Here is a 17400-nt window from a genome sequence, read left to right as displayed (position 1 = left end):
ACACACACACACAGAGGGGAAGCACAGAGGACAACGAGTGGACAGAGCTGAGCACTGAGGAGCGGAGCAGCTCACAGCTGCAGAAGGCTGAGAGGTCAGTGGCATCTCAACCCAGGCATACCACACTCCCTCTCTCTCTCTCTCTCTCTCTCTCTCTCTCTCTCTCCCTCTCTCTCTCTCCCTCCCTCTCTCTCTCTCCCTCTCTCTCTCTCTCTTTCTCTACCTCCCTCCCCTCTCTCTCCCTCTCTCTCTCCCCCTCTCTCTCTCTCTATCTCTCTCCTCCCTCTCTCCCTCTCTCTGTTTCTCTCTGTGACTCCCCAGTCCACTGGACTCAGCTGTGTAGTCCACACCATAACATGTTTTGTTCACAGGGTTGTAGTGATGTGTAAATACAGTATAATGAAAGACTATACATGTGAGGTGTTATGCATCATGTACATTTCTATAAATGAGTATAATCAAACCAGGAACTAAAGCCCTTTTGATATTTAAGCAATACACTGATTCTACAACAGGTAAGGGGTTACCTTAGCTGTGGTAGAATCAGTGTAACCTACGGACTCGAGTGGCTTATTTATTTTCTAAAACTGTTACTATAAATACCTGGCAAAGTTTCATAAAGTAAAGGCACAGCAACTAGAAATATAACGAGTTATTCCTATATAATTATTCTTCCGCCAAGAAAAATATTTCCTCTATCTGAATGGTTGCCAAGCAACATTGAGACGCAACTTTTGTATCAAGTTGTGGTAGCGCAGTAATATAAAAAGAAATGCGGTCAAGGTGTATGTTTGTGGGATCGAACGCGATTCAGCCAATCACAATCAAGGACCGGAACTATCGGTTTTAGAATACTTATTAAACACTGGAATGGTTAATTGTTTGTTGTTTTCATCTATTGTCTAAGCCACTTACAAATATCTGAATGTGAAGTATTAGTAGTTTTTCCAGCAGACACCTTTTCTGTTGATATTTTCACCTCCTTTCACCGCTGACCCCTGACCCCTCACCTTTCCCTTCTCCTCCCAGTGCGGACCTTCTGACCTCCTCGGGTGTGTCCGAGGCCAGCTCCCGCAGCCAGCACAATGGCCAGAGAGCCACCAGGGGCCAGGGACAACCCAGGAGCCCTCAGCCCCAGCCTGCCCAGGGTGAGGAGCCCTCGCTCGGCCTCTGGCACAGGGTCCAGGGGGTAGGGGGTAGGGGGTTCAGTGGTCACTCGGCCTCTAGTCCAGGGTCCAGGGGGTGGGGGGTTCAGTGGTCACTCGGCCTCTGGTACAGGGTCCAGGGGGTGGGGGGTTCAGTGGTCACTCGGCCTCTGGTACAGGGTCCAGGGGGTGGGGGGTTCAGTGGTCACTCGGCCTCTGGCACAGGGTCCAGGGGGTAGGGGGTAGGGGGTTCAGTGGTCACTCGGCCTCTAGTCCAGGGTCCAGGGGGTGGGGGGTTCAGTGGTCACTCGGCCTCTGGCACAGGGTCCAGGGGGTAGGGGGTGGGGGGTTCAGGGGAGGAGGTGGTAAAGGTGTAGGACAGGAAATTGAACCAAATTTAGAAATAGAGTAAATGATGTCAATGCTTCTGTAATGGAGTTATACACAGCCTGTGTGTGGGCCTCTGGTGGGAACTCCACCATATTTGTGTGTGTAGCCATATGTTTTTGATTGTACCAGCAGAGGGCAGCAAACATGCCTGACTACTAAAATATTCCATTGCAGTATTTTTCTGTATATAGATGATGGAATAGTGTTTGTTTGGTTAACTTTCTGAGATTCTAGGAGCTGTTGGTTATAGCTACTCATGAAATATATGGTTAGAAATTGTCAACCTAAAAAAAATAGGAGTATGCAATCTAAACATCTGTTGATGTCTTAATTTGACATATTGCACATTGAAAGATTGTTGCGATTATTGTCTGTTGCAGAACCAACATGGAACAGCAAAGAACAAAAGACAACTTCACTGGACCGAAAGACTGGAGGAAGGAGGTGTGTGTGTGTGTGTGTGTGTGTGTGAGCGTGTGTGTGTGTGTGTGTGCATATTCGTATGCGTGCGCATGAGTGTGAGTGTGTTTGTGTGTGTGTGTGTGTGTGTGTATATATGTGTGTGGTATGCAAGTATACACGTGAATTGTTGACCTGTGGTTTAAAAGTAACATTTAGCTGTTGCCATGGTCGCCCTCATTATTGATGCCATGCCTTGTTAGGCCTTGTGCTATTTCCATGCTCCTCAGCTAGTCCTCTCGATGCATCCCCAGTCCCCCTGAGAGACCATTAGCACATGTGCTTCTCCTGGGCAGTGTGCTTCTCCCTGGGCAGTGTGCTTCTTCTGCTTGTGCTCCTGTGTTTGTGTTTGTGTTTATGTTGTGCATCGCATTTGGGCTTGTCACCCTTCAGGTTTGAGGCTGGTGAGAATGCACCAAACTCCCCTAAGTCACCCTCATACTCCTCAGACACCCCACCTTCATCCCCCAACAGGTATGGTATGACTCAGCAACGGTGTACTACCCACTTTGGACACCAGATGGTGCCAAAGACAATGCGTCATGTTGAACATTGCATTCCAGCCATTCTCCCATGAGCATCTTATACTGTCCGTATGTGCAGTCATGTTGCGTTTGATTTTTGATTGTTTGTTTTTGTCATTCTTACTTGAAAGGATACTGGCTTATTTCTGTTTCTCTTTATCTCTCTCTTGCTGTCATTTTCTCCCTTTCTGTCTCTTTGTATTACTGATGGATTAAATGACTCTCTTTGTATGTGTGTGTTTGCGTGTGTGCGTGTGTATGTGTGTGCGTGCGTGCGTGTGTGTGTGTATGTGTGTGTGTGTGTGTGTGTGTGTGTGTGTGTGTGTGTGTGTACATGTATTTGTGTGTGTGTGTGTGTGTGTGTGTACATGTATGTGTGTGTGTGTGTGTGTGTGTGTGTACATGTATGTGTGTATGCTTCTGTCATGTGCGTCTGTGTGAATGTGCCTGAGCAGGTCTGTGAGTGGGAAGAAGCTGTGCTCCAGCTGTGCCCTCCCCCTGGGGAAAGGGGCCGCCATGATCATCGAGACCCTCAGCCTCTACTTCCACATCCAGTGCTTTAAGGTGAGGGCTGAAGAAAATACACCATCCTGTCTATCCTAATGGATTGCGTTATTTGTGATAAAGCTGTAATGGGTTGAACTGTAATCATCAATGGTCGGTTTAAGTAAAGTAGTTAACTTCATCAATATATCATTCTGGGGGTCTCTATCTCTATCTGTCTCTATCTCTCTCTCTCTCTCTCCCTCTCTCTCTCTCTCTCGACCTTTGACAAGTAATAATGGGGGATGTGTCATCTATCACACTGGCTGTGCTGTATCTGCTTCCCGCTGATGTCTTATTGTGTCCTTTTCCCTGCGTCCAGTGTGGCATTTGTAAGGGGCAGCTTGGAGACACGACCACAGGCACGGACGTCAGGATCCGCAACGGCCTTCTCAACTGCCATCAATGCTACATCCGCTCACGCTGTGAGTCTCATACATTTGGAATTAAAAGATCCGATGACATAGATGCTGCCCCTTCTTCTTGTTTACTTATTTATTTGTCTTCCTGTATTTTTTTTTTTCTATTTATTTATCTCGTTTGTCCAGCGGCAGGACAGCCCACCACCCTGTGATGCGCCTGCGGGAGCGTCCGTGCCCAGTCCCTCCAGACTTCCGCTCCTCTCTCCTCATCAAGCATGTCCAGATAAACAGCTGTTGTGTGCCGATGAGTCTCCTTCCTGGATCCTGGTCCCCCTGCCTGGTGTGATTGGGTCTGGTGTTGCCACCGTAGTGTTCAAATGCAACAATAGACAAGAAACTATCTCCACCGCCAAATGAGGAGGGCTTATGTATATTTCTCCAGTTACCAATAACATAGATGGAATATTATACACTTCTAATATATACCTAAAATGGGGGAAGCTCTTTTTTTATTAGAATTAAAAGAGGAGAACAGTTTGGTTTATTCATCCCCTAATAACAACTCTATCCTCTGCTAACGTCACAATGTGAAATTCAACTGTTACAGGTCCAGAATAGTTATGACCACCGCAATGTTTCCTCACATCAAGAGTTCATTCATTGCCCACAGTCTATATGTACAATACGAAAATTGTGTCAATTAATGAGAAAAATGTATACATTTCAGTAGCATTTTGATCTGTTAAAGTTGGAAAGAAATATAGACCTGTAATGGCCCAGGAAATTGTCAGTTTGAGGGAATATATAGGAAAAGAGGAAATTACTTCCAGGCTAGAGATATTTTTTCTACCAGGTATTTTGCCAAAAAAACAAAGGATGTTTAATTTTAAGCTTTACATAGGCTACTTTACTCTGCCTTTTATATAAAAGGCCATTTTACGCACGCCCTTCTCCCTCTCTTTCCGGTGTCCTTCAGAATGATTTCGGGAGCCATGTTTCCAAAAACAGTACTGACACACGGTTCGTCAATGAACGTCCTCCTGCGTTTCATTTCCTGCTTGAAAAAGAAATGCATTCTTTTACTAAATTTAATGTTATTGATTACCTATGAGAGGATTGCACGTCAAGCTGGTTGCATCTGTAGAGGTTATGTTGTCATTGCGGTTTGTTCCCCTCACGCACCCATTTTCCATCCGAGCTACCTGCTTCTTCGGTCGTTCATACCTTTGCCGTGTCCCCGCCTCGGTTATGACCGCAATTATTATGTGCCTTAGGAAAACGAGGGAATGCGTATACCCGCAACAGAATGTGAAGCCGTTTGATGAAACCCAAAGATGGTCTGTCTGTAGCCACACTAGTTGAGCTTTGAGGACGGGCTGTTATTTTCATAGAAAAGTATTGATGTAGGAACGCGCTGAACGAGTTAGATCTTCGCATTTTGGGAAACGGGCTTATGTTTGGTCCATAGGGCTTCATGGTAGTTAAGATATCCCCTTGTCTTTTCTTTCCCCGGCTCTCTTTCTTTCAGACTTTTCTTAACGCCGAATCGTCCATTATCTTCTGAATGAAAATGCGATGTATATTTGGATCAGCAAAATATTTTGTAAGGTCTGATGACTTATAAAAACTAAAAGGTGAAGCAAACATGAACCAAATAGATGATTTGTTGTAGTAGGCAAAAACCGTGTGTCAATTCCTTATTTTTGCCTTACTGAATATTTGGATATTTTGTGAACTCCACAAAACTATGAGTGAATAAACAAATTAAACAGCTTGTATGTGTTTATCTTCCACGTCAACACACCGATCTACACAATAGGCTGTACAGGTGTGACATCACAAGGTTTGTTCCCAATAATTCACACAGACGCACACGCATGCACACAAACACGCGATCACTTGTGCCACCAGCCTCTTAAACATGCTCTTATAGGAATGTATAGTGTAAGCAAACGAGGCTTCACAGATGAATATGTTATTTCAGAATATCTTTTTTTTTTTCATTTTGAACCATTGAAGCATTTTGAATATATTTGAAATCTACTCTGTTATCTTATTTTCTTCTTGTATAGCCAGTCTGTCCGAGCGCCAACTGGTTACGTTCTTTATGTTTAATTAGGTATATTGATATAGGCTACCGGACAAGGGCATTTTACCAGAGACTTGATGTCGTCTAGGAGAGAGGATAGTTACCTTGGAAAAGATATTTTGCGTCTGAGGTCTATATTTATTGTGATATTCACCTAAATATTTCCCGAACATAGATTAATTTGATGTTCAAATGCAATGGCTTTACAGCATATTGTATGTTTATAAATAAAGAATCTAAAAAAAAAAATCAGGTAGTCAGTGTCAATTGAAATTCTTATATCTCTCGCTCTTTCTCTCTCTCTCTCTCTCTCTCTCTCTCTCTCTCTCTCTTTGAGTGTGTGTGGAGGTGGGTGAAGACACTGCTGGTTATCTCTTGGTGCTGTCCATGGTCCTGACGTGCGTGCTAGGGGAAGTTCGAGGAGAACTTCCTAATAATTAGTTCTAAATAGCGGTATGTTATAATTTCTTGTTATGGATAACGGTATTATTATCCATACTAAAATAGGTTCAAATGTAAAGTAAATATGGTATCCATTTCACTAATGTAAGCCTACTGTTCGATGATACTGCTGCAAAATGATTCAGGTTACATTGCGTTAAAATGAATTCCTCGAATTAATTTATGTTTCTGAATCATTAAAATAATGAGACTGAATGAAGGAAACATATGACAAAGCAATAATGATAATTATTATTATTTTATCATCAACAACCATTTCAATGGTACACCTGAAAAACTATGTGCACATGTAGAAATATTTCCTTCTTAAATATAAGCATCCATTACCTACATATAAATAATTGTCAAGTCTTGGACAAAACATGTTACAGTATGCTCACAAAATAGGGGAAATTATTATAAAATTGGACGGAAAGGACAACATGCAAATAATACTGAAATAAATACAATGTTTGCATCCATTCCTTCTTTTTCTCAAAAGTAATTCGCCAGTGGTAGCTTTGTAAAACATTAAAAAGACCCTTAATGAACTACAAGGGGAATATGGCCTATGTTTGACTATCGAGGACAAGAATACATATTAACACTATACATTTGAGCCACAAAAACACAGCCGTAGAAAGACACACAAAACATTTACGTTTTTGTCAATAGTGAAATGTATACTTGTGCCATTTTAGGGAATAATTTGCTTAATAATGTCACCGATAAAGACAATTCGTTTCTTTTTCTAGCCCATAAAACGGTTGCTAAGTGTTGGGGAAATTATCGAAACCAAAATAAAAAAAAGAAATGAAACATTCAATTCGATCCAAAGAGGAATCTGGGATCTGCGGTTCAGACTCTATAACACATAAAATGACAAAAGTCTGTGTGTAAACAAATGTCGAGGAGTAGCGCCATTTTTTTCAGACAATATCAGCTTAAGTCCGTCGAGGAGATGTTTTGGAGAGATGCACACATGGTAGACTAATACTTGAATCTAGCAGAGATGGCACTGACCACAATTACTCTCAAACAAAAAAACGTCGCACAAGAGGTAACAAAAAATCACTTGGATGATCCAGCCTTTAGTCTGAGATGGACGGCATCGAATGTCAAATGTTCAAGTGACGACCAGTAGCGTTGGTCTCTTCAGTTGTTTTCAAATCTTGAGAAGAGAAATCAGTGCCATCCCTCCACTGTTGAGTCATTGCTGTTCTATCAAGAAGGGTAAACTGTTTTTGTCCATACACCACCCTGACACAATTTCTCCTTTCCCATCACACTAGCTAGAACATGCTGGTCTTAACTAGAGTGGCCTTGGCTCCGTTCTGTCTTTGCAAAGAGGACAATACACTTGCGAACGGTCCACCGAGTGAGTCTGGTATTGAAGTGATGGAGCCTGGAGGCGAGGCCCATCCTTGACTTGGGGCGGTGCCACCCATGTTAGCCACGGACGTCTTCACTTGCTCAACCGGTCCGTTTCCAGTGCTGTTCACCTGTCCACCGGTTGGACTTGGCCCACCGCAGCTAGAAGGCGGGTTCGAGTTGGGCACTGGACCGCCTGTGCTGTCAGGGTCTGTGACTTTACTGTCCTTGCTGTCCTCGTCCCGTGAGTCGGACTTCTTGCCAGATCCATTCTTGGCCGCTGCTGCAGCGGCCGCTGCTGCTCGCTCCTGCTTGCGGAATTTGGCACGTCTGTTCTGGAACCAAACCTGCAGAAGCAGCGGAGGCAGAGAACCAGTTAGTTGATTGGGGCCTGTGGGTTATTATGTTTAAAGCCACCTGATGGCATTGTCCAACATATGCAATAAACTGCCATCCCATGATAAAACATTGATAACTATGTACTTTATGTAAATGTTTAAAACGCATTCAAAAAATACTATTCCAATTCTATAAATGAATAAAGCGGGCATTAATCACTTCTTTGTAGCGCATAAGTCAGTGGGAGCCAGCATACCTGTACTCTAGCTTCTGTAAGATCGATTTTTAGTGCCAGCTCCTCTCGCGTGTAGATGTCTGGGTAGTGGGTCTCGGCGAAGACCCGCTCGAGCTCCTTCAGCTGGGCACTGGTGAAGGTGGTCCGAATACGCCTCTGCTTTCGCTTCTCATTCAGACCACCGTGGTCCGTGAACAACTTGTAAGGAACTGTAAGAAAAGATGAGAAAAGTAAAAAAAAGTGCACACGAGGATGGTCAAATGGTCCAGTTGCATGACTGTGCTGTTATTCTGGGTTCCGAGCGTTAAATGCTGCATTGGTGATAAATTGGCTAAATTGGATAAAAAAGCCTCACGTAAGATTAGATTCTTGAAATGAAATTGATTAATATAATTATAATTGATTATGATACGTCCTGTATTCTGTCGCTGTTGTAATTGAATATGAGATGTGGTTAATTATATACTGTTAGGACATTTTTCGAAACTTGTTGTAAATGTCTTCATCTTCCACTTTGGGTGCTAGTGTAACTTCAATCCAGTGCCAATAATGAGCTTAAGCCTTTGGTTATTTCATTATTTTCGAAGCTTTATGTCTCATCGCAAAGTAAATAAATTATGCCTATCATTTTGGCAGCTTAAGATAATTTTGTTGGCGGTTAGGGTGTGACAGGGATAGTGTAACCCCGTAACCGAATTACCTCTTGCCTGCAATCGCTTCTAACGTGATAAATTCTTTCATTTGTGTAAGCAAATTTCGTTTGGTAAATACTAAACACATTTCCATTTTCAAATGCAATCAACGCGTCCTATATACCGAGGAAGAGATTCTTGCGTGCCTCAGCCAGTGAATCAAAGTTGTTGGGTGTCTTACCTGCGGCGTAAGGGCTGCTTTGGTGGTCACGCAGCGTCCCGAGACTGCAGGATCCCGGTGTGAGCGAAGGACACCCGGAGCTGGCCCCGAACGTGGTCCTGATCGGATTGTACTGAAAGCCACTAGCTTGGCTGCAGGAGCTGAAGTCCGCATAGGCTGACGCCAAGCTCGTCGTGTCCATCCCGGCCATACATGACTCGTAGGCGGAGGAATTGAGGTAAGAATACTCCATTTTATACATTGAAAAGGCTCAGTGGATAAAGAAAGGCGCACTCCCAGAGAAAAACCAGAGAACGGCGAGTTTCAAATCGGATTCAAATGGCGAGGCAGGCATAAAACAGACCGCACCGCGATGCGCACTGGCTTAGGGGAGGATGTGACTGTTGGATTTTTACTGGTTTGCAGGAGGCCAGGAACCGTGGCTAGATGTGCACTGCTCAGCGCCCGCTCCAAAACTGCCCTCCTTTAAAGGAGCTGAGCCTTGTTTTATGAAAAGCCTCCCAAAGAGCCGCCTAGCCTGAGGTCTCTAGAGCATATAGTCCTCATAATAAACTTGGCTCTTTCCGCTTGGACAATAGCACAGCGTTTGGGTCTTATTGCTGGCGCTTTTTTACATGACAATAACTCATCAGTCTATTGGGCTGGCACTGGGGGACCGAGCTGTCCAACCTCCCTATCATTGATCCCCTGCTTCTCTAATTAGAATTTAATACCGCGCCATTACGCACCAACCCCCCACACCCCCCATCCCACCCCACTCCACCCCACCCCTCCCTCGCCATCCAGCCCTCCTCTCTAACCACCATCTTGCCCTTTAATTTAATCACACCACTTGGAAATAATGAAAGTTGGGTGACGATTCTCCCTGATCCAATTTCCCCCAAGCTTTTAAGCCTTTTAACCGTCAGTATACCCTGGGCTGAATTTTCGATACGGTTTCCCCTTCTCCATCTCCCTGCTCTAGGTCCCATGCCTATTTTTGCCTCAGAGGCCCAGTGAGCAGCCGTGAGATTGCCTTATAGGCTGCAATAGTTGCCTTGTAAGAATGTTCAATTTAACTGCAAGCTGGTTGCCACCGTATTTATTGCAGGGAGGACAGCGCGTGGCATTGCACGAGCAGAAAGTTGTCCCATATTTGTTCTGTTATTACGTTTTAATGTTTCATGCATTTCATATAATAATGGTACCGCTCCAGATAGATACATAACAACAACAACAGTATTTCAGTGGACAGCACGCAGGAAATGCCTGCATAGGCCTACTGTATTTGTGTGCATTTCTAACATGTTCACAAAAATAAATGTATATAATCGAATATTGTCATAAGCGTTCTTAAAGTTATTATTTAATAATAATAATAATAATAATAATAATAATAATAATAAATCCGATACAATGAATGCCCATCCCATTGTAATTCCGTTTATATCATGTGATATAATAGATTGTATTTATTTGACAGTAGTTTAGAAGCGAAATATGATAGAATAATTCTACTTACAAAAACCTCACCGAAGGGTTATTTACAACGGCCTCAGAATATTTTATTGTGTATTGCCTCTTATTTGTAGGGCAGTTCCACATTGTTATCTTATTAAAATAATTCGTAATTAGTTTTATGGGAGTTGTTATTGCAGTTAAAGGGCAAATAAAGCCCAGGTAATGAAAATAACAAACTGGTGAAATAGTAATCAAACCTTGTGAGTTTACAACGTTAGCCGAATGCTTAATTTTGTTACCATAACAGGATGAGCTCCTGTTTCAGCCCTCAGCTCTGTAGGTCAACGCTATGCACTAGACGATGCTGGTCCACACAAACCGCTGATATTTTGAGCTGATATACGGTTGTGGTTGCCATTAAATAACATGTGTTCCTATTTCATTAGGCCTAATGTCGTTTTAGCATTGCACAAAAAATATGTTTCTTAATTAGGGATAAATATAGAGCTTGTTTTCTCTGGAAATATCGTCTCTATCTTAACTTTAATCTTTGTATTTCAGCTTTTTTTGTTTATAGCCTACATATTCGATACCAATATTCCTATATCTCATGCCATAGAACATATAAGACAGCTGGCTGAAAATTTAGAATTAGACTTTCCTTTATTGGTATAAAAATGAATGTCGTCAGACCTATTACTCAAAGTATTTTATTTGCATTTTTTCTATCGTGAAGATGAATTTTGTCCTGCGGCCCCGGCGAGTATTTCATTGTCTAACATAAACCAAACAAACATTGCGTAATCGTAAGGCTTTGATGAAAATTATTATGGGCTAACCTTTTGTGGTTGCCTTAGCCAAAAGAAAGCGGACGCATTTATCGTAGCGCACGTCAGGGCACTCTGGGTGCAAAATGCGCCCGGGCATAAGAAAGTCATGATTAAAATTTATGAGCCTCTTCCAATGAAGCCGTCAAGCGTTTTTCTGGGTTGATTTTTCAAAACAGTGGCAGCGTTTTAAGTTTTCTCTCTCCCTTTTTCCTTCTGTTAGCCTCCCTTTCACAGAAAGATAAACGACGATAAAAAGTTCATTCTTTCTTGCCACAACCCGCCCTATTATGTAAATGTTTTTTCTCTCCTTTTCTTTCTTTCTACACGCGAGTTGTGGCTAAAAGTTGTACCAAATGCTTAATCTGATTACTGAAACCAAAGACCAACTGGCTCATCGTACTCCCTCCACGCGTCTGGCAAAGAAAAAGCGTCATCTCTAGGAAATAATCTAATAAGGCACAATGAGCCAAGAAGTCCTTTTGAATATTTTGCCGAGGCCAATGGAATTATAGCTTTTTGCCATCCGTTCTTTCATTCAGGCGGGCCTTTATTCGGTAGATCTATAGTCCACCAGTCATTGAAACGCCCCTCTTTTATATTTTCAACATCTTCTTTTATGCGATCAACTGGTTTCACCATCTTTTGGGCGGAATAAAATGTCCTTTGGTTCCTTTGATACTTGGATGCGCAGTTCTACTTTAATGTCTCGCTCTCTCACACACACACACACACACACACACACATACACGTGGAGGGAGTGTGAGCATTTCACATTTGCGTAATGCATACATTTTGCTTAACGAACATAGAAATTAATTGAATGATGCCTACATGTTTCTCCTTCATGCAGATAACAGGTCAACAGGCTCTGCACGTAAAACCACTCCACATTAAGCACCATCTTGAAAACGAATCGTAAAAGTGTACACTATCAATGATTAACACTATGTGATAATAGTTTAATTGCAGTAAACCGGTAGTTAATTTGAGGTTTAACGACTCATAAATGACAGGCACCACACGGGCTGGCTTCAATAAATCAGGTGAAATGGGAGGTGCACAAAGACCCTAAATTTACGTTTGCACATAATCGGACAAAAGACACGGACATTTGAGAAAGCCTTCCTCAAACTCCTCTCGCTTTAGCACGTTGTCGTTGCAGTGAAAGTGGAATGCGCGGCGGGTAAACTGACAATAGGGAGGAACAAAATAGCATTGTCTGCGCGTCCGAATGGAATGGATGTATCAAACTCACAAAAAGCATAAGACAACAGAGAGGGGTTAAAGAGAAGAGAGAGATGGGAGGATCCGCTGTCAGTTTAAACATAATGTCTTACTTTCGCCAAAACAAACCGCGAGGCTATCAAAGCGGAAATTAATAAGGGCGCGCGTGAAACTGGAGGCCATTGCGCCCCAGGGAATGTCAACAGCTAAATATGGCACATGAAACATTTATTATGGGGTTCTGGCGGTCGAGACGGGAACTATACCACTATGGAACAATAACCTACTAAAAAGCAATTTAACTAAGCAAAAAATATAACATATTATAAGAAGGCAGGTAGATTATATAGACATGCTTACAGACTGGTAAGAAGCAAGCACCAGTAACAAAGAGAATGTTTTTAGCAAGACGCCGACTCCCATCCCTTGCAAGTGTGTCCAAGGAAACGGGTGGCCTATGTCGACCTTTCCATAATCAATCATTCAATCAGTCAGTCAGCCCAGTCAAAATGGCGACTTTTTGACAGACACCTTTTACTTATCCGTTTGGGCGCTGTGGGAAAATATTACTTTTACATTTCAGGCAATAACATGTTCTTTGTGCTGTTTCAAGTAGCCTTACCGCATCACAACTTCACGACGTTACTCCGAACAGGCCACACACAGCCACCGGGAAATTACCCGGTAGTGGCGTCATACAGGTCTTATCAGATGACACACCAGAGTCATTTCTCCTGACCCACATGTGTCTGTTCTGATTTCTGTGACCTCGACATGCTGATTCAGCGACTGCCCTCGGATGAACGGGATGGTGGTGATATACACCTGTCCCGATAATGTGATAGACCAATAGGCTGCTACCTTAGAACAAACAACAGCAGCAACAACAACAACAACAACAACAACAACAACAACAACAACAACAGCAGCAGCAGCAGCAATAATAATTCATAAAATGGCTATAATTCTTGGCTAATCTATAGTCTGTCATAACACACTAAGCATTACATTTAAAAATATTATAATATTATAATGGCAATATTATTGAATAGCAACCCCATCAAATTAGTCGACTGCTTGACTATTGGGAGAAATATCGGGAATCCCTTTTCTCTCTCTCCGTCCGTCTGGTCCACATGGCTGTGGCCTTGCAAAAGGGCTTCCCAAGTGTCCAAAGGCCAGGAGCAGCGAGAGACTGATTAGCATAAAAATCTTATTCTGCAGGGATAGTATTAGCAAACATATTACCCTCCAACGCGGCTCGGGCCCCGGCGACATGCTGTGCTCGGAATCAATTACTAAATTACTCCAACCTCTAAGTCGACATTAACGGCAGAAAGAATGCCATCGACCGGACTGAAATAAGATTTCGAAAAGATGTGATCATTTAATCTCTTGCCAGTCTTCAAGGATTTGATTCATAAAATTGTCTAAAATGAGATGGAATTAAATTCTTATCGGAGTCCCCTGTCATCGTTTCATCTCGGTCCGTGTAATGTTGGTTTAACAATGACCTCATTAGATTCCGACTGGACTGGCAAGGGGAGAGCCGCACTAACCTTAGCCATCATCTCAAAACAGCTCACTATACACATTCAGTACATTGCATTGAGGACATTTAAGAACTGATTGCAGTCCGCACTTGTCGTATGTCAAAATGAAAGTAATTGCTCGGCTTTGAGTTGGGTAAGCCTTGTCTGACATTATCTCTTTATGACTGCACTTTGTGTCCAGTAAACCTTGTATTTTTGTGACCAAGTAGCCTGCATACTTTAATCGATGAATGTATAAGAAAACCATGTTATCGTGGTGCAATGTGGACAGTAGCCTACAACACAATTATTAAAATAGGCTTTAGGGCCATCCATCTAGCATGGCATATGTAGGCTCTAGGCGGAATCTGCATCCTGCAGTTTTGCACGTGGTCACAGCATCCACACAACGACCCTCAACTGGCCCGTTGGATCCCCATCTATTCTTGCCAGTGTAAACTCCAACGGGGTCATTCGTGCACACTGCGCGGGTGATCGTAAGGGGCATATTTCATTTAGCATACGGGCATTATTCTCCGCCCGGACGATTGACAATTATTAGCCCCGATGTCATAAATCAGCTGCCGGGCCCGTTATTATTGTTGAATTGAATGGCTGTTGGGGAAGCTCGGGTCAGTGTCATTAACCAGCCCCGTCTCCACGCAGCGTACACACCCGGCTGGTCGACCCCCCGAAGGCATTTTTCGTCTGTGCAGGACCTGCTGGCTAATATCACCGCGCTAAATGCTTAATCACTCGGGCATTAGCGAGAGACAGCGCGCTATTGTGAACACGTTGGTTTTACTGGAATTAAGCGATTAATGACACGGGCATGCGGTGAAGGAGGCGCGGCGTAAAAAGATTGAGCGCTTTTTAATGTAAAAAAGACTGATATCACTTGCCCTGGCAAGACGCACTTTGGCCTTCAAGTTGACTCATAATTACAGTAGTTCAAGTCCTACCATTTATAAAAACATGTCAAAAATCGTGGCATGAAGCCCTTTTTTTTCTTATATCAAAATGTAGCCTAGTGTTTATTATTTGCTGTTTGGGTTTCATAATCGGCTAATGTGTGTCTCTATTTATAAATGTGTACCCTTCCCCGAAGGCTATAGACTATATGCCTGTATGGAAAAAAAAACTTAAATAGGTGTATGAAAATATGACACAGCTCATAGGCAGAGAAAAACATCCGTGTAGTTTTGAATTCTACCATAAATTCTGCAACATGAATACATAGAAATAACAATATTCATCAGCTCACCCCATTTTTATTATTGCTTATTTTTCAAATAGGTTATATATTTTTTGCTCGGTTTGGTTGAGACTATTTTGCACAGTGTGTCACATTTTAAATTGACTTTATGGCTCAGAAATACACTCATATATCGTATGTTTTTGAGATCCTTATGCTGGTGAAGATCAAATTGCCTTTCTTCATGAATATAGTTCCATTGCACATGTTGAAAGAACAAGAGTCAACGAGTGGAACAAGTGTTACACAATCTCTTTCCCAGTCACAACACAAGAGACTGCATTCTTCTCCACCCTCCTGTGACAATCAATCACACTGGGACTCATGTCATATTTCAGGACCATTTCATTTATCTTGTGACGGTCAAAATGGCTTGATGAATGCAAACGGATACCAAAGGTCATGGACAGAGAGCCTATGGACTATCAGCCCCTAAGAAGTCCTGCCACCCAAAACTATTCTTAGTAGGTTTGGAATTTAAAAGCCTAATATTTCATGAGCACACCTTAAAAGACCTTTTGTAATAGGTTAGCTTTTTATTTTGTTTGGATCATCAGTTGGATCATCTCTTGTTCCCAACACTTCTGATGGGAGCTAATCAAAGTCATTACTGTGTAGTAACACCTAATTTGATCGGATAAGATGCGACACCACCATTAATATGGGGAGGATACCCCCCCCCCCCCCCCCCCCCTACACACATACACACACACACACACCCACACACACTGTCACTGAAGGCACGCAATTTATTTCCTCTCCCAACAGGTCGGGGTGTTAGAGATAAGCATCTTCACCTTCCCCTCGCCATTTCTCGTGAGAACGGAGTGACGCTCCAGACAGATGGGCAGCTCTGCAGTTGACTTGAGTTCTCGCGGAGGCTATCGCTCATCATCACCCTCCGCTAACACAATGAGAAAACATCCCCACCAAGCCCACAGTGCCGTCTCAGTGCACAGCCATGTTTAGGAGGGGGGGCATAGTCTGAGAGAACACTCAATATGGTGGAAAGCAATTTGTGTAATTTTTTGTTGTTTTTTGGTAAACACTAGAGTGTGTTGTGTTTCCATGGGGACACTTCCAATCAAGGCTAATAGGCGACATGTGAAATGTCTAAAATGCTCTACTGGGATGATGATGATTATGATGATGGCAATGGCAATGATGATGGTGTTGATATAATTATTAAGAATGATAACAACCAGCTTTGATTAGTTTTAGTTTTTACAGATTTTGTTTATCACAATAAATATTCGGCTACTGGGGATTAGCAGGACTGACTAAATAAGTCTGAACATTGAACATACTTTAATAGAGGCTACAACTTTAGGTTGTAGGCCTACACGTCTTGCTGATGTGAAAACACAAGGTGGTTTGGATCAGGAATAAACGTTCAGACCAAACAGAGTGATGAGATGAAAGCAATGATACCTCAAGCACCCGAACCAATTAACATTACTTATGGTAGATTACAAACCAATCCTTTCCTCCCTGTACTTGCCTGCTGCATTTATTATGTCTTCAAAATTCATTTAATATAGATTGGTCGACGTTGGAGAAGTGCGGCGCTTTTTGAACAAATCCTGGACTTGGTGTATGTCCAGCTTCCTCCATTGAAGAGAGAGAGAGAGAGAGAGAGAGAAAGGGAGAGAGAGTGGATGGCCCTGAGGTGAAATATTGGATTGCAGTGAAGCCGGGGCAAACCTGTGAGCAGCAATAAAACCTAATGTGATAAAAGCAAATGGTTTTTCTGAATATAGGTGGGGCCAAAGCCATACTCTGACATATCTATTTCCAGACCCTGGCCTGAGGTGAGGCAGAGGGACCAAACCCAATCGCACAGCAAGTTTTAAAGCTCCTCATTTCTCTCTCTCTCTCATTCTCTCTCTCCCTCTTCCTCTCTCTCTCTCTTCCTCTCTCTCTCTCTCTTTCTCTCTGTTGCTTTCTCCCTCTCTCTCTCTGTCTTTTGCTATTGAAGCAATAATAAACAAACCACTGTAACCAAAGAGTTATGCAATTTAGATGCAATATTGGTCAGATGCACATGCATGTATGCTGATGCATGCTACTGACGTATACGTACAGCACTCTGGCACAAGTGTGAACTGTTATGTTCGGGGAATGTAAAAGGAAAATACAAGCATTTAATTTTGCTTATATCCTTGTCCCTCAGCATAAGTCTATACACATTAGTAATAATAATGAGTGTTTTTTTTTTTTTTTAAGGTCCCTGATGGTGTTAAGAGTGATATATTGTAGTTGAGTCATTATTGAGGAGGTCTTAGAAAATAATGCAAGTATCCAAAAAATAGGAATTATGAATACATACACACATTTTAGGATGGTGT

The 17400-nt window shown here is 42.6% G+C and overlaps 2 protein-coding genes across 8 annotated transcripts in view; one reads left to right on the top strand and one right to left on the bottom strand.

Annotated features, from left to right (window-relative positions):
• The window catches only part of limch1b (LIM and calponin homology domains 1b), a 47980-nt gene extending 42231 nt beyond the window's left edge, over positions 1-5749 (top strand). For all 7 annotated transcript variants that reach the window (XM_076291779.1, XM_076291778.1, XM_076291777.1 and 4 more), the window contains 7 exons: positions 15-94; positions 1030-1148; positions 1916-1979; positions 2388-2468; positions 2974-3082; positions 3384-3486; positions 3610-5749. In XM_076291779.1, the coding sequence (XP_076147894.1) occupies positions 15-94; positions 1030-1148; positions 1916-1979; positions 2388-2468; positions 2974-3082; positions 3384-3486; positions 3610-3635 (582 nt within the window). In that variant the 3' untranslated portion in view covers positions 3636-5749. The remainder of the gene's footprint in view (positions 1-14; positions 95-1029; positions 1149-1915; positions 1980-2387; positions 2469-2973; positions 3083-3383; positions 3487-3609) is intronic.
• Positions 5750-6282: 533 nt separating this feature from the next.
• phox2bb (paired like homeobox 2Bb) lies at positions 6283-9065 on the bottom strand. The gene is made up of 3 exons (XM_076292878.1): positions 8772-9065; positions 7920-8107; positions 6283-7671 (listed from the first exon to the last, which is right to left on the bottom strand). The coding sequence occupies exons 1-3, from the start codon at positions 9010-9012 to the stop codon at positions 7246-7248; spliced, it is 855 nt and encodes a 284-aa protein (XP_076148993.1). The 5' UTR covers positions 9013-9065; the 3' UTR covers positions 6283-7245.
• Between the last annotated feature and the right edge of the window lie 8335 nt (positions 9066-17400).

The sequence above is a fragment of the Alosa pseudoharengus genome, unplaced genomic scaffold, assembly GCF_046254945.1.
Source record: "Alosa pseudoharengus isolate Yale_2024_CS ecotype anadromous, Long Island Sound unplaced genomic scaffold, YU_APseudo_1.1 YU_APseudo_1.1_scf_19, whole genome shotgun sequence".
NCBI lineage: Eukaryota > Metazoa > Chordata > Actinopteri > Clupeiformes > Clupeidae > Alosa > Alosa pseudoharengus.
This window is presented reverse-complemented; position numbering and strand designations above follow the sequence as displayed.

Coding starts and splice junctions, on each gene's coding strand:
- phox2bb (XM_076292878.1), bottom strand. CDS start 9,012: ATGTATAAAATGGAGTATTCTTACCTCAATTCCTCCGCCTACGAGTCA. Junction 8,108..8,771: donor AAGCAGCCCTTACGCCGCAG/GTAAGACACCCA, acceptor CTTTTCTTACAG/TTCCTTACAAGTTGTTCACG. Junction 7,672..7,919: donor TTACAGAAGCTAGAGTACAG/GTATGCTGGCTC, acceptor CTGCTTCTGCAG/GTTTGGTTCCAGAACAGACG.